We start from the raw sequence: 16,091 nt of genomic DNA, 5'->3' as shown, positions 1-16,091 counted from the left end.
ACCCTTTCTCACTGACCTGCTTCCTCAGCATCTCGGCCACACAGGCTGTACTGTTTACCTGTGCCTACTCCAGAACCCTGGGCAGTTCCTCTTGATACAGTGCCTCTGGTTAGTTTCTGTCTACATAAGTCAGGCTCCTGGCAGATTTGTTTCAGGATCTGAATAGTGAGATAGTCTTCCAGAAAACTGCTTCTGACTTACACTGAGAGTTTGAGGCCCTTGGGGATTCTTGAACTCGCCCTACATTCCTGAGATTAGAAGGACCTTGGATTAAAAATCCCCTCCCTATTGTCAAGTTCTTCATTGAGCACTTGGGAAAGCAATGACACTGGAAGCCAGGCCCCTTTTCTCTTTCTCCTCCTGTCACCCTGTAGAGATGGTGATCCTCTGCTGCTGCTGAATAGGCCTCCACAGCTAAGTGCAAGACTTAAGGTACTGTTACAGCCTAGGTGGATGTGTGGTGGGTGTGTGGGATCTAGAAGATGGGAGAAAGCTGCCGTCTGTCCATAGCCACCCCTCTGACATTGTGGATTATGAATGTGGAGTTCCAGTCCTTCTAGCACTGCCAGAGCTCTGTCATTACCTCCTGAGCTACCTGCTAGCCTGGGCAAGGAAGCTATTTTAAAAACTAATTACTATTTATTTATTTGCCATCTTACAGATAGATAGTTGCCAGCTTCTAATTTTGCTCTTGTCATGAACCATGACAGCTTTGCCACTCTGGGTTCCAGGAGATCTTTCCACATGAGCGTTGTGTGGAATCTGCTTTCTCTTTGAGGGGATTTCTCCTGATGAGAAGTTGGAAAGAAAAGGTGGAGCCAGGAGCCTCTTTCTATAAGCAGTAGACTGTGTAAATGTTAGAAAAATCCATGGTCTCCACATGCTTTGTTTCTCCTGTTCAGCTCTGATGGTGAGAGAGCCAAGAAATGGTTTAGCTTGATTCCAGAGTAGCACAGGCATCAGGGTTGGGCACAGTCCCAACTCTGTCCCTCACCAGACGTCAGAGAGTGGAGAAGTAGCCCAACCATCATAGGTGTGAATAAGCTTTCCTCCATGCACTGGCTGTTGAGATGCTTGCTGTGCATGTAAGCACTGGGCAGTGGGCTAGGAGCTTAGTCACAGGCGGAAGTTCTTATAACCATATTTTCCCCTTAAAATGCTGTTCTGTTGAATGTGTCTTAGAAGTACATCAATTAGTTTTATATTGCCATGTACACTAATTTGAAAGTTTTGTCAGCCATTCAGTATATGAGCTTGTAGCATCCATCACCACCTGGTAATTGATAGCCCTCAGGGAATTGGCAGACTCGTCTAAGGGATTGTGAGGTAGTAGAGGCTGACTGTCAGGCCTGGCGGCCCACTGCAAAGCAGCGTCCTTGCAAAGATTGTTCTTTGGACATGCTTCCTGGGAGGAGGTACAGAGAGGGACTTGGAATGCTCGGTGATGAGGAAGGAAGCAGAAGAGTGGGAGCTAAAGCCTAAAACAGAAAGAAGACTCTCACCTCAGGGGAAGGCTGACTCCAGACCAAGTCGTAAATTTTGCTTTAACAAAATGACTATTGGGAAACAGGGCATGGTAGTGCCTGCCTGTAATTCTAGCACTGAAGAGGCAGAGGCAGGAGGATCGTCTCTGGGATCATTATGGCAGAGATGTATATGCTCTGAACAGAGCTCACCACCATTAATTCTCCCACCAATATAGTAGATATAAGATAGTTCCTGAATTAAGCCTTGATGAGTGAATTCCAGGCTAGTCATGATGACTCTTACCTGTAATCCCAGCACTCAGGGAGGATAAGGTGAGAGGATTTTCTTGACCTAGAGACCAGCCTGAGTCTAACCCAGAATGAGATCCTGATTCAACAAAACAAAAAAGTTAAGTTCTAGGTATTCCGGTCTGATGCTCTAAGAGCCCAAATGACCATTAATGCTTGAGCATAGTAGTTTGAGAGCCCGCTCCTCCAGCTGAGCAGTGAATAGGCGGGTGTAAGTAGACAAGATGGACCGCTGGCAGTCTACTGGAATTCCCACTCCCCACAGCAGAGTGTAAATTGTACTGTCTGCATTTCCAAAAGAAGGGAGAGCTGGAGACAGCGATCGTGACTGTGACGAGGAGGTAGAAGCTCAGGTGTTTCCTGTAAAGCCTGTGCCTTTCCTTCATGGAGTCTGGGAACGAGAGAGCTGTATTTCATGCGCCATGTTTTTAAACATATTTCTTAAGATAATGCAATTTTCTTATTAATTAATAAACTAGGGGACAATGGAGGGGAATCAGTTTTTCAGTGTTCCTACTATTATCAACAGTTATTTAAAGAAACGATACAGACACACAGGGGAAAGGCTGTGCTTTTAGATTAAGGGACATCCTTTATTTTGTATGTGTTTAGGAATAGGGAGGGCAGGAGATGGACATCTCTAGCCACGTCTTTCCATCCCTTGCTCACCTCAGCTCTTTCTAGTTTCTGTGCTCTAAGATACCAGTGGGAAAAAACAAAACAAAAAACCTAAACCTGCCAGACCAGCTATTCCAAGGCCATATCTACCATAAAGTCCACTACATATAGCTAGTTACCATTCTTCATTGTGCTTAGCACACGCGCCATTGACTTTCAGGAGGGCTCTCTGTTTAGGGGTCCCACTGAGAGCAACAAGGAAAACCCTGGTTGATGCTAGGTATCAGAATCAGACCCACATGCTCTAGCCTGGTCAACAAGGGACCCACGGTTTGGCATCAGCTAGGATGAAAGGTAATGAACAAGAGTCCACCAAGGCTGGGACTGCATTCTTCATCATCGTCTGCATTAATGATGGGCTGGCTGCTTTGACTCCAAACCAGATAGTCTTTACTGTTCTTGTTGAGGTAGCAAAAAGTGCCTCCTCCATCTTCCCGTGAGCACACCATGCTGTGGCTTCCCTGGGGAAGGTGTACTTGTCTGTCTTCTGCTTCACCTGTTCATCTACTGAAAACACAAGCAGAAAGCAACAGTGTAAAGCTACACGAGGCCGGAATGGCTGCCAAGTCATCAGGGAGTGCATGAGTTTTTCCCAAGCTGAAGACTGGGAATCAGTCCTCAAACGAATCTTTGGGGGAATCTTTTAATTCCTATTGCTAGTAGGGGAGCAGAAGCATCCAGTGAAGGGGTAGGCCTCAGATATCTGAGGCTTTTTCTCCAGAGTACATGCTTTTTATCATAGATTTTGGGTCTGGTTAATTTTGGTGCATGCTGGTTTTGTTTTTGATTTTTTTGTTTGTTTGAAAACTTTTTTTCCCATATAGTTATGATCATGGTTTCCCTTTCCCAGCTTCTCCTAGATTCCCCCACCTCTTCACCCACCAAACTCCATTCCTTTTTCTTTCTGTTCTTAAGAAACAGACACATTAAAAAAAAAAAAAAGACAAAATTTAATTAAAAACAAAACAAACACAAAAACCCAGGAGAAACACATATGTACAGAGATACTTACACACAAAAGACACACACACACACACACACACACACACATATATTCCCCAAATTGGAAATTAATGTGCAAGTGGAAGACCAGTTAGGTTTAAAAAAAAAAAAGGCAAAAATAGTCTCCAAAAGTACCACTGAGTTTGTTTTGTGTTGGCCATCAACTGCTGGGCATGGTGGGGTAGGGGCCTGCCCTTTGGTGTAGTTTATATACTCAAACTCCCTTGGAGAAGACTAGGTTTTCTTTGTTGTCACTTGAAGATAACTTTCTGATTAGGGATGGAAGCTCTGTCTGGTTCTCCCTCTCAGTGCTGGGCCCTCTCTGACTTGGACCTAGCATGCTAGCACAGTCTGAGTTCATATGTGTATCCTATGTCCTGTTGTGTCCTTGGTGTCATCCGTATCCTCCTCATTCTCTGCGCATGATCCAGTTGTAGGTCTCTTTGGGTCTAGTGAAGAATGTCTAGTGAGGGCGTTTCTCCTGCATTAGCTGGTTATTACATTAGATTTCTTTCACATATGTGTATGTTAGAAGAAACTTCTATAGCAGTAAGTTTCTATATGAACCCCTCCAATGGTCCGTGGTGTTAGTTGTCCCTCCCCATATTCCCTTCTTTATTGCCCTTTTCCCTCCCCCCCCCCCTTTTAGTTTAATCCTCCCATCCCATCCCATTCCCCATTACGTCTATAACTATATATTCTATTTCTCCTCGCTTGGAGATGCTTCCCTTACTCTATACCTAACCTCTTTCCGGAGTGCATGCTTTTATGTATAGACACTGGGTCTGGTTAATTTTGGTGCATTCTGGTTTTTATGTACAAGTTTTTTGTTTTAATAATAGTTTATTAAAAGTAAAGAAAAAGGGTACTTTCTGGTCTTGGGTCCTAAGTCAGAGGTCCAGCTCTGAGGATGGTCCTTCTTGTTGGTTGTCTTTTTGAGGCAACATGGGGGGCATCATCTATCAAGAAGCCTGTGTGTGTGTGTAGGATCTTCCTCTTTTTGTTTAGATTTACTTATGTGAATGACTGCTTTAACTACATGTATGTGCATCATATATGCCTAGTTTTCATGGGGGGAAAAGGGTATCAGATCCTATGAAACTGGAATTTTAGATGGTGTGAGCTGCCATGTGGGTACTGGGACTCAAACCCTGGTTCTCTTGAAGAGCAACCAATGTTCTTAAACCACCAAGTCATCCCTCCAGCTCTTAGGATCTTAAACAACCACCAGAGCTTAATCATGGGATCCCACCCAAATGACTTATGTATTCCTAATTATCTCCCAAAGGCCTCATCCATCCAAACACCACAAGTTTTCACCTATTACCTCCATCCTGAGCTGTAGAGACAAATTATATTTCTGCTTTCTACCATGCAGTGTGTAACGTATGTATCCCACTTGACTCTAGCAGGCTTCAGACTGATGCACCAACGCCACCCAACTCTCGTTTTTTCATTATAACAGTGAGCTGATAGATCATTTAGTCTGTTCGTTTTGGACATTAGAAGTAATGTCTCATAATTTATTCTCATCTTTATTTGTAAATTCTTTTTCCATGTTTAGAGTTAGCAGTGAAGCTAAGTTTCTAGAAGTGGAGCTACCAGGCTGTCTAGCTCTTAGCATATCTGAAGTTCTGAAAGCTCTTCCAGCTGCTCCCTCCCCACAGGCTGTTTGCACTCCTCCATCAGTGTGGGGGATGCCTTTCCTGTGGCACCTGCAGCCGCTTGTGATGGCCGAATGACTGCAGGTACATCGAGAGTCTAGCTGCAGACACAGGCAAAGGAGAAATGGGCTCATTGGATATGTCAGGACCTTCTGCAGGCCTTATACTTCATACTCATTCTACTCAGAGCCCAAAGGAGATGGAAGACAATTGAGGAAGAGACAGAGGTAGACAGGCCCTGTCTGGTGTCCATTTGTGAATGAGCTAAGGCACTTGTCAGACTTGAGATTATGGGGCCAGTGCTGTCTGGCTGTACTGACCACAGCTCCAGTGAAGAAGGTACTCTGGGCTGGAACCAGAGCATACTTCTCAAGCCTTAGACAATGGACTTGGTGTGTTCATGGAACAAGGAAGTCACTGAAGGGTTGCAAGCATACAGGGAAGGGCTTGTTTGGGACAGTCATTTAGAGTGAAACTAGACACTTTGAAAACTTTAGAACATTGCTGCCCAGATGACCTGCCCTGCCCAAGACAAAGCTATACTAAGCTATGAGATTAAGTAGCTCAGAATATAGAGCTGCCCCAAGACTAATCTCTATAGACTTCTGTGTGCTAGGGTCTTTGAAGGGCAGCTTCTTGTCTTATTCCCAAGGCCTGGCACCAAAGTAGTTCCCAGGTAGCAGCCAGTGCTCACAGGACCAGGCATTCTTCTAAGTAGTATCATGTACAGTTAGACAGAATGATGCTTCAGGAAATAGCAGACAGTATACAGCGGTGGTCCAATAGAATACTGCCATGCACAACTGAATTTATGTAATCTCCAAAACAGCTTGTGACATAGGTGTAGATTATGAGACCAAAGAACATAGCCAGCTGGCAGGGCTGTTGTTTGGTCTCCAGAACACTCAGTTACAGCCCCAGTAGATGTTGCTGTGGGCAGAGAGGGACCTATCACTTGCTTCTGGGAAGCCTTGCTCTGAGTCCACCTGAGTAGGAGAAAGTGATGTCTCTTTAAAACTTGTTGGCTAACTTAGTATAAGTTCTCCGATGCTGAAAACCATTTTCTCATTTGTAAAGAATAGGGAAATTATATAAGAGTTGTTGTGAGGAGAGAAGAAAGAACCAAGACCATCAGGGTCCGTTGGGAACATTCTATTTGGAATGGGTCCTGTGTAGTGCAGAGAAGCTGGAGTGGGAATAAGGTGTAGAATTTGTGATCAGATTGGTAGCTGGACCCAGCATGCTACCTTAGCTCCCTCTTCCAAAGTCTGCCCTTAGTCATTGTGACCTTGAACACATCAGTTTCCTTACCAGAGCCGTAGGAGTGTGTCTTTACAGGTGGCTCAGCTTCCTCCACATACAGTATTTAGAGAAACTGGCACACATAGCTGCAGGGTCAGTTTGGTTTGGGTGCTGGCTCTGTACCCTCACCCACTGATCCAATGTCCACTCCTTGCCTACCTTCTGTCTTCCAGGTCGATCCTTCGGGACCCACAGTCTCATCATGTCTCGGACAGGATGGCAGAGGGTACAGGTGGTGGCGATCTCCTGACAGCTGGACCTCCCACAATGTGAAGCTTTGCTTGGGTTTCCCACGCTACCCTTTTGTTTTTCCTTTATTATAATAATAATTATTATTTTTTTAAACATTAAACCATCAAGACTTCTGAAGAGCAGAAGGCTACATTCTGGACAGGCACCTTTTTATTGTTTGGGGTTTTGTTTCATTTTGTTTTTAAGAACATTGAATGTGGGCAAAGCGTATGCATATTTTCACCGTTAGTCCGTTAATTTCTTAAGTTAGGAAGCGATTTTGGTTTTCTCTTTCATGTTCTGTTTCTTTCGTACACATCTCTCAGTTGCGCTCTGGCATCCCACTTCCCAAAGAACGTCTCTGCCCAGAGTTTGTCTCTCCTGCCAAGGGATACGAAGATCTAAGGAAGCAGCCTCTGAGTTACTTCCCTGCCAGTCGTGGGAGCTCTTGGACTCCTTGGGTGTGCTGGTCCTGGCCAGCCCTCAGGCCTCAGTCAGGATCAGAAATGAAGAACATCTCAGAAGAGGAAGACCAGGGTTTGCCGAAAGTACTCTTAAAGAAGACCTAAAGCGTGGGTTTGCTTCTTTTTAAGTTCTTTGGAGCCCCAGGTCATGCCACGACTCACTGTAGTTGGAATTGTTTCCTTCTGTCCTTTCCAACCGGGCTCCCTGAGGAAGGAGACCAAGAGTGATGACCCCGTCACTTGGGGATAAAGACACCCCAGCCCACTTGCACACGCCTATCTTCTATTAGGACGTTGTGCCGACTCTCTGTTAGACTTGGTCTTCCTTGGCCTCTTGTCACTGCTATGAGGCCATTACGTTTTTACCTTCTGCCTCCTGGATTATCTTCCCAGTGTGCTGCAAGTCCACCTTGTCACAGAGACTACCTGGCCCCAAGGTCCAGTTTTGACCATTGCAGATTACCCTTGAATGGCTGCTGCCATCATTTCCCCACAGTAAAAGGTGTGCCCTGTGTACCAGGATCTATGGTGTCACTCACCACTGGGTGATACTGTCAAGCGCCATCTCTTACCCCAGGGACTTCATGTTAGGTGATCAAACTCTTTGAAACTGTTGTCTGTTGAAAGAGAAAGGACCTGCCTTGAATAGGGAGGTATGAGGCAGATAGGGATGCCCATGTGGCTAGCAGAGGGCCCATATAGCAGCTAGCCACCTTAAAGCATCCCCAACCTAGGCTGCCTCTGTTTGCATAGTCTTTCACTCTTAACTCCCTTGCAGTGTTCTTATAGCCTCCTGAGGGAAGATACCCTTCTTCAGCTCCTTCTTGATGGACCCCATCATTCTCTCGTTTGCATCCTTCTAGTTGGATGCACCTTTGGTTGCTCCAGTACTTTCTCAGATTTTTCACCCTGGCCACATGGGATGGGGTCTCTGGATAAGGAAAGAAGGTATCTATGTGTTCATCTTGTTCATTATTCCTAAACTAGCATAGGATGGATAGGGAAATGAGAGGCCAAGGGGAGCTTTTCTTTGAGCAGCTGTAGTGTGGGGAAGGCCAGAGCAACACTGCACCCCGCTTAGCTCTGTCCACTAACACTTTCCAGCCTTCTCTCAGGCAACTCAGCACCAAAGTTTCTTTCTCCTCTTGGCCAGAAGTCAGCTGCTGTTCCTGTGATTCGCGGCTGCAGACCCATGGGTACGTGGCTGCAGCTTGTAATGCAGGCGCTCACCTCGCTGCACTGTGGTAGCATCTTGTCTTCTTGAGTTGTTAAGCGGCCTCCTGAGCTTAATCAGAGTGGCACCTGGGAGGGGGCTGGGAACAGCAGCATCCCCTAATTGCAAAGTACATTCCATTTCTGTTCCACCCTCCTCTCTTCCTCTGGGTGCTGCTGTCTCTTTGTGCCTGAGCAGATGGGAAAAGCAGTCTCTGAGCTCAGTACCCCACTCTCCGTGCTGCAGTCCTGCTGGGTTCCTGGTAAAGGGTCAGGCCTAGCAAGTTACTATCTACCCACCTTTTTCTCTTCTCCGTCTAGCTCTCTGCAATCAAGACTTTCCCATCATACTTTTCTTTGACACATATGGGGTGTCAAAGTAGCCCCATAGGTTGCAGGTGGGTGGCCTGGTGAGGGGTAGCCTGTTTCCCTGCACCTTGTCTTCCATGACTCCCAGCTGGTTCTGGCCCGGTGACTGCACCTCTATCTCTGGCTCAGATGAGAGCCAGGTCTTGAGCCCCAAGTGCCTGTCCTGCAGTCTATGCTGTCACCTGCCAGCCGGATAGATGGACACTGGCCCGGTGACATTTTTGCTGTGCAATGGCCAGTGAGTCAGCCCCTGGTGGGCTCTGTAGTCTTCTCTAAGCTCAGCTGTCCCTCTTGGGAATCAGCATCCTTCTCTGTTATTTCCGCTCTGCCTCTATGTAGGTTGCAGGCCTGCCGGTTGCTCTGTGGAGCATCATCTCAGGTGCCTCCAGTTTGCTAGACCTGCTCACCTCTAGACTGTGCGGAACTGCTAACATTTGTCATTTTCTTGGGTGTGAGGATTGCTGTTGGGAGACTGGCCTGGCCTGAGTTCTCTGCACTCAGAGCTCAGCTCCCTGTGACTGAAGGGAGTCATCAGGACAGATCATAGTGCCTTATTCCGTTGTCCTCCCTGTCCAGACTCTGCCAGAAGCAGGTGGCTGTCTTCCATGTGTTCATTTGTCACTGGTACTCATAATCTCCCACTTGTATATAGCCACAAGGGAAGGAAGACTCTGAGCCCCCACACACCTCCCTCTTGCCTCTGTGGCCCTCACAGCAGCTCTAGACCAGGACCAAATGCTGCTGCCCACATATGCACACTGCCTTTGTTCCTCCCTGTTCTTACCTCTAGCCAGGAAGACACTGACTGCACCATCCAAACTGGCTCCAGCTAACCCCCTCCTGGTTTCAGGAGACTAAGGTTCAGGCTTTAGCCTCACCTAGCTCTAGCGCATTGGGGCAGGGAGTAGGAACTCTGTTCCCACCTTGTAGGGTTTGCCCTTTGACTGCCTGAGGGATGTTTTAATGTTTACTTAAAGAAATACCCTGTTTACAGCTGGAGGAGAAGGGCACCAGCACTAGGTGAAGATCTGACTCTGGGTAGGGCCTGGCCTCCTTTGTGGCACTGCCGGTGGGAACTCCAGTGGCGGGGAAGGCAGACAGACACCTGGAGTGAGCAGAGGCCCTTGACTCGCTTCCTAACCCCGTGGTGCTAAGACCACTCCCTCGCTTCCTCACCTTCTTGCCCCAATAGTTCCCACCTCCTTCATTCCTTCCTCCAAGATTCTCAGCTCTTTAACATATCACTATTTTAGAAAAACAGTGTTTGGAGCAATAAGGTTATTGTTTTTGCGTGAATATTTTTCCAAGAAGAGGAAAAGAGCATTGTGGAAATCTGTTTATGCTATTAGGTGTTTACTGCTTGAGAAGACAGCTTAAAAGGATGGGTTAAATGTGGGTTTTAACCTTTAGATATCTTTTGGAATCTTGGGAAGAATGAGAGAGTGTCTGACTGCTATCCTCCAAGAGGGGAACGTTCCTACCCTGCCTTACTCCGTTGTCCTTCCCAACCCTGTTATCCCTCCCAACCCTGCTCACTGTGAGCTCTTTCCACCTTGTCTCTTCCTTGTGTGCCCCTCCTTCCACATCTGGGGGCATAGTGGCTTCATTCCCGGTGGATCTTTGGGTTATCCCTCCCCTTGACTGGCAGCTCCAGACAACTGTTGGAGTCTACCTCAGAGTTGGCTGAGCTTGGTCCCTCAGCTCTCCAGGCCAGCAGACAGCAGACTGATTTCTGAGCTCGTCATACGGCCTTCAGGTCTGCAGAGGTCTGGAGCCTTGTCTGGAGACATGCTCTGGGAGGGGAGCCCTGCAGTAGGGACTCTATGGCAGAGGGACAAGTCTACTGCCATTGGTTGCCTAGGGGTCCCTAGGATTAGGGAGAGTACCAGAAGGAGTGAGCCTTTTTTTTTTTTTTTTTTTTTAAATCAGATGAGATCATAGGAAGAAGGAAACCTACTTAGGGAATATTTACAAAAAAAAAAAAAAAAAAAAAATGACATCCCAAAGGCTGCCTGCCATCAAACCCAGAGAATATTTCAGTTACTCATAATGCTCACATGGATCAGACTTGGTTTTGAGGTTGAAAGCCAGGCACAAGGTCAGTTTCAAATACTAGTTAATCTAATTTTCCCTTTTTTTTTTTCTTTTTTCTTTTTTGCACAGAAGCTGGTAATATAGGACCTATGTGTGAACAACTTTATATGGACATTTTTTGTACTTGGCTTACTTGGGTTGGTATGATACATTATATTTAAGTTCTTTGAACACTGTGGATCCCCCTAATGTGTATGAATGACTGAAGCTTTGTAAATTAAGGGACGTTTGTGTGAATAAAGTTATTTGATGGGATCAAAAAGCCATATACTACTTGGAAATGAGTGTTTGTGATTTTGTTGCTACTGGTTTGGACAGCATTGTTATTGGGGTTAGGGTTAGAGCCTGGGTCCTATGACACCTAGGACAAGCCAGACTTACTGACCTGCCCTCAACAGACCACCAATTAAAGTAATAATGAAAAACTTGCCAGCTGGGACAAATAGTAGCCTTGCTGCAGTGCCATCTTTCCTGAAGAGTTAGCTTTGGGATTCTAGTAGAGTCTGGAAAGCTGGGCTCTAGCTTTCGTGGCACTGTGCAGCGCCTGTCTAGTAAAGGTTAATTTTGACATACAGCCTACCATCGTGGGTCTTTCCCCAGGAGGGAGACCTGTGAATCCCAGAAGGAACAACAAAAACAAAAGAAAAGGAAAGAATTAGGACACTGGAATAGTGTTAGAGGAAAAGGTCTCAGATACAAACTTGGACTGTAAACTCCATCCAGACCCTGGTTGTAGGGACAAAGCAAAGGGTTCTTTTGTCCTTGACACTTGAAAAGGGTAACCCACAAGTGGGTAATGTTTGTGTTTCTTTGTGTTTGTCTTCTAAGATTTTATTTTTATTTTATGGGTATGAGTGTTAAGATTCTTTTTTAAGAGGCACGCACCGCCAGACCTGGCTTTTGTCAAACTTTCAAAGAGGTTCTACCATTTGTAAATGTCAATAAATACATTTTTACATCCCCCTGTCGTTGGTTGAGTAGGCATGGCATGTCGACCGCCTACTCCATTGTGCAGTGACAGGGAGGGAGAGTGGGGAACAATCTTTAGATGATGACTCACTGACCTAGGATGTAGGTGCCCAGCCCACGCCCAGGATTAAAGGGCCCTTTAACCTCGGGGCGCTTCTCCAACTCCGCTTTCTCACCCACAGAGTAGGAAATAACCACATAATAGCCTGACTAAAGGGACCAAGGAAAGCCTTTTTTTTAACAGGAGGAATGTGATGATGCCCTTTCTCTCCCACTCTTGGACGACACTGGAGTTAGGGCAGTAATTAAAAGGGAAAGCGTTGTGACACGTGTGTGGGCACGGCTAACATGGAACACGACACCTGTAACACGGTAGTAAAGCACCAAGCACCTTGCTCCTCCAGGATTACCGGAGGTAATTTAGATCTAAATTACCCCAAAAGGGCTAGATCTAAAACACCCAATGTCTTACTTACTTGGCACTATGATAAAATACCCAAACAGAAGCAACTTCACAGGGTGTGGTGGCACACACCTTTCATCCCAGCACCAGGAAGACAGGCAGCTGGGTCTCTGGGTTTGATCTAGCCTGATCTGCTTAACAAGTTCCAGGGTAGCCAGGGCTACAGAGGGGGAGGGGGAGGAGCACAACTGAAGGGATGGCTATTCTGACCTAGCTTAAACTTTAAAGGTTGAAAGTCAAGCTGCAAGAGCTTCAGGCAGCTGTCAACATCTACAAAGGGGTGAGGTCGCAATGGATGTATTCATGCGAAGGCTTCTGTTTTCTCCACTTCCAGAGTCTAGGATCACTAGTCCACAGGGTCTTCCCACATCTGTTAATGTGATCGAGAAAATCCCTCACAGTGGTGCCAGACTCCGACCTTAGTTGATTCTGGAGTCTGGCAAAGTCTACACTGACCCCATCTCTACCCCTTGCCAACTTAACACCTCACTGTAAAATGCATTTGGTCCCATTCGAAAAGCCTCCATAGTTTTTAAAATCTTCTGTGATTGTGTGTGTGTAAGTGTGTGTAGGCATGTGGGTTCGCACACGTACATATGCCAGTCAGGGTACACGTAGAGCAGGTAAAGACCCCACAATCCTTTAACAATGCCAATGCTTTAAAAGTCTAAAGTCTTAACTGCCCAACTTAGAATGACATAGAATAAATATTCTTTCTTCCATAAGGGAAGAATCTGGGCATAACAAGGAATAGTCATGCCAAAGCCAGACCTAAACCCAGCCCAGCAAATGCCAATTCTGCAGCTCTCTACCTAGTGTCCTAGGCTGGAATGACATTGGCTGATCTCCAAAGATACAGTAGCCACACCCCTTCAGCTCTGGCCTCTCTAGTTGATCCCAGTCCATTCTTGCAGCTTGCCTTGGCTGACATCCCACAGTCTGACATCTCCAGTATCCTGGGGGGTGTGTGTGGGGGGGGGGGTCTTCATTGCTTTGCCTAAATAATTGCAAACAAATGTCCATTGACCTCTTTACAGGGATTCTGTCTGACCCAACTGGAGATTACCTGGCCTCAGCTGCTCTCAGTGAAAAACCCTTCAGCCTTGGGTTTTTCATGCCTTCAAAACCAGTTGGACAGTAATGCCAACAGCCTTGTTTGGAGCTCTGATGGGGACACCTGTACTGTGGTTCCAGTGCAGCAGAGGTTTCTGTTACTGGCTCTTCTCTCTAGCAGTTACAGCCTTCTGCTGTCCACATATTCTCTGCCCGAAACTCGAGGCTTGCTCACACGCCTATCCTCTGCCAAACAAACGAGTACATAGTCTTTACATTGCACTTCATTCTGCTTCTTAGGATATGGACAAAATAAAGCCAGACTCTTGACCAAAATATCACATGAAAGACCCCCTAGCCCCGTTCCAAATAAAGTCCTTTGTTCCCCTCAGAACTCATGTGATGGGCCTGCACTGTGATTCTCGGATTTTGGTCTTCTAGGCTCCCATCAGAACAGTACGTTTTGCTTTTAGTACTTGGGGGCTTTCTAGTCCAAAGGCTCCAATTCTTCCACAGTTGTCCCCTAAAACAGTTTCAAAGGCCTGAGAATCACTGGGTCAGGTTTCCCGCAGATTGGCCACACTGGGTGCCGATTTGTGTCTTAGTTTCTTTCTCTTTCTATGGCTGTTGTAGAATACCTTGAGAAAAGAAACGTAAAGGAGGAAGCTCACAGTTAAGAGCAGGAAGTCAGGATGGCCAGAGAGTGAGACAGACGATCACATCCTGTCCACAGCCAGGAGGAGGGACAGTGACTGCATGCTTGCTGGTGCTCAGCTCTGTTTGTCCTGCTCAGAGAGCAGCCCCACCCACCACTAAGCCTAGACTACCAACATAAAATAATCCCTTAATCTGCCAAGTTAACACCAGTAGCCATCACACCCAACTAAGTCACGCTCACATCAGTGGAAGGAGTCACCCAGCACCTCACTAATCCTGCCCCTGCCCCAGTTCCAGCTGCTGGTCAGCTTCAGCCTCTGGCTGCCTGCTCGCTGCTGTCCAGAGGATGAACCGGGGAGAATATAGGCATATTGGTGTGGCAGGCTGGGTCAGAGGGAGACAGAAATGAGGTTCTGGAACATCTCGGGGCATGGAGGAGACGGCTCTGGGTGACTGCTCTGCCTACTCTACTGCCTAATCCCACTTCAGACCCTGCTGAGTCTGCAATCTCAACGGCCCAGGTCTCCCTTCCTGTCTTCCATCTTAGAGCTGTGCACCATATCCGTCCTGAGGTTCCTATGTCATTGAGATCATCTTGGTCAGTATCCACACAACTTTCTTCTAAGCCAACAGAGCAGGCCATACAGGAGCTTGTATTTTCTTCTGTTTACTTCTCCAGCCTTGCCACCCAGCATCCTCCATCTCTGCTCCCAAATCATCTTCTTTCCTGCTGTCCCTAAGCACAGAGAACATTTCTACCCTGAACCTTTACCCCGCTGTTCCCTCTACCTGGGATACATTGGTAGTCCTGCTTCATACAGGAGGTCTGTTCGTGTCACCTAAGACCCGTCCTGACTATTTAAAGAAACATGGCCCCACCATCATTGACTCTTTAACATACTTCATTTTTTTCTTAATGTTAGGAATATTTCCTAACGCAGGCTCTCCGCCGATGCAAATTCTCAATCAAGCCAAATCAAAACAAGCCAAATTAAGAAATATCCAGGTTTAATGAGAGTCCTGCGCTCTCGGGTGGCCCCAAGAGGGAACTAGGAGGCCGTGAACGCGACTACCAGGAGGAAGGAAAAGGGACCACTTGTTCCTCTTTTGGGAGTCCATTTAAATACTCTGTGGAAGTGGCATCCTGGGATTTGGAGTCCAGACTGATACAAACTCTCAGGCCTGGAGGCTGGAATAGATGCGAGGGCCTGGGGTCTTACCCTCCCAACTTAACACTTAAAATATATCAATACCACAGTTTACAACATAATGTACACATCTATAATTTATACACAAATGTATACAAGGCATCAAGTTATAGCTATAAATATGCATATGTGGAGCCCAGTCCCAACTGATACATCTACAACACAGCCTGCTGAGCCTAAGACTCAGGGGTCACTGTGGAAGAGAGCCAGAGAACAGGGAGTTTGCTGTAATCGTGTGTCTTGAAGCTATATCCATACAGCCTCACCGACGTGATTGCCTGAACAGGAGCTAAACAAGGACAACGGCAGACACGCTAACACTGACTCAAGAAGGCTCATGGGACCTCAGCCCTACACAAGAACAGACCATAAGGCATGCTGAGTGACGTGAACACTATTGGCTCAGGACACCCCAAGACCGAGTTCTCAGCACAAAGGAGATTTATTTACCACAGAGGGCAGGGGAATAAGAGAGAGGGGTAGAGGTGTTTGCCCTGGAGGTGGGGAGACAGAGGACTGCCTCTGGCTAGAGGGGAGACAGATGTGGCACATAGACAATGTGGCAGTTTATAAAGGTAAAAGGGGAAACCCTGCTTTAGGATGAGGTGTTTAGTTCTATTTATTTATTTATTTATTTATCTATCTATCTATCTATTTATTTATTTATTTATTTTTTGAGACAGGGTTTCTCTGTAGCTTTGGAGCCTGTCCTGGAACTAGCTCTTGTAGACCAGGCTGAGCCTTGAGGTCACCGAGATTGGCCTGCCTCTGTTGAAATAAGAGCGGCGGGGCTGCGTCCCTGGCACCCGGCCGCCCGCATGGCTAGCTTATGCCCGAAATAATTACACGGAAACTGTATTCTTTCAAACACTGTCTGGCCCGGCTAGGTCCAGTTTCTTATTGGCTCTTACATATTGTTCTAACCCATTTTTAATATTCTGTGTAGCCCA

The 16,091-nt window shown here is 46.6% G+C and overlaps 1 protein-coding gene across 5 annotated transcripts in view; it reads left to right on the top strand.

The window, feature by feature from the left end:
• Stk35 (serine/threonine kinase 35) overlaps window positions 1-16,091 on the top strand; it is a 108,800-nt gene that overhangs the window by 21,027 nt on the left and 71,682 nt on the right. For 2 of the 5 annotated variants that reach the window (XM_050133537.1, XM_050133511.1), the window contains one exon: window positions 6,595-11,064. The exons of 1 other annotated variant lie outside the window; for it this stretch is intronic. In XM_050133537.1, the coding sequence (XP_049989494.1) occupies window positions 6,595-6,671 (77 nt within the window). In that variant the 3' untranslated portion in view covers window positions 6,672-11,064. Of the gene's footprint in view, window positions 1-6,594; window positions 11,065-16,091 lie in introns of those variants that run through there. 2 more of the 5 variants (XR_007590255.1, XM_050133521.1) reach the window with 2 other exon arrangements.

The sequence above is a fragment of the Alexandromys fortis genome, unplaced genomic scaffold (genome assembly GCF_014885135.2).
Source record: "Alexandromys fortis isolate MF-2015 unplaced genomic scaffold, M_Fortis_MF-2015_v1.1 scaffold_6, whole genome shotgun sequence".
In the NCBI taxonomy this organism is placed as follows: Eukaryota; Metazoa; Chordata; class Mammalia; order Rodentia; family Cricetidae; genus Alexandromys; species Alexandromys fortis.
This window is presented reverse-complemented; position numbering and strand designations above follow the sequence as displayed.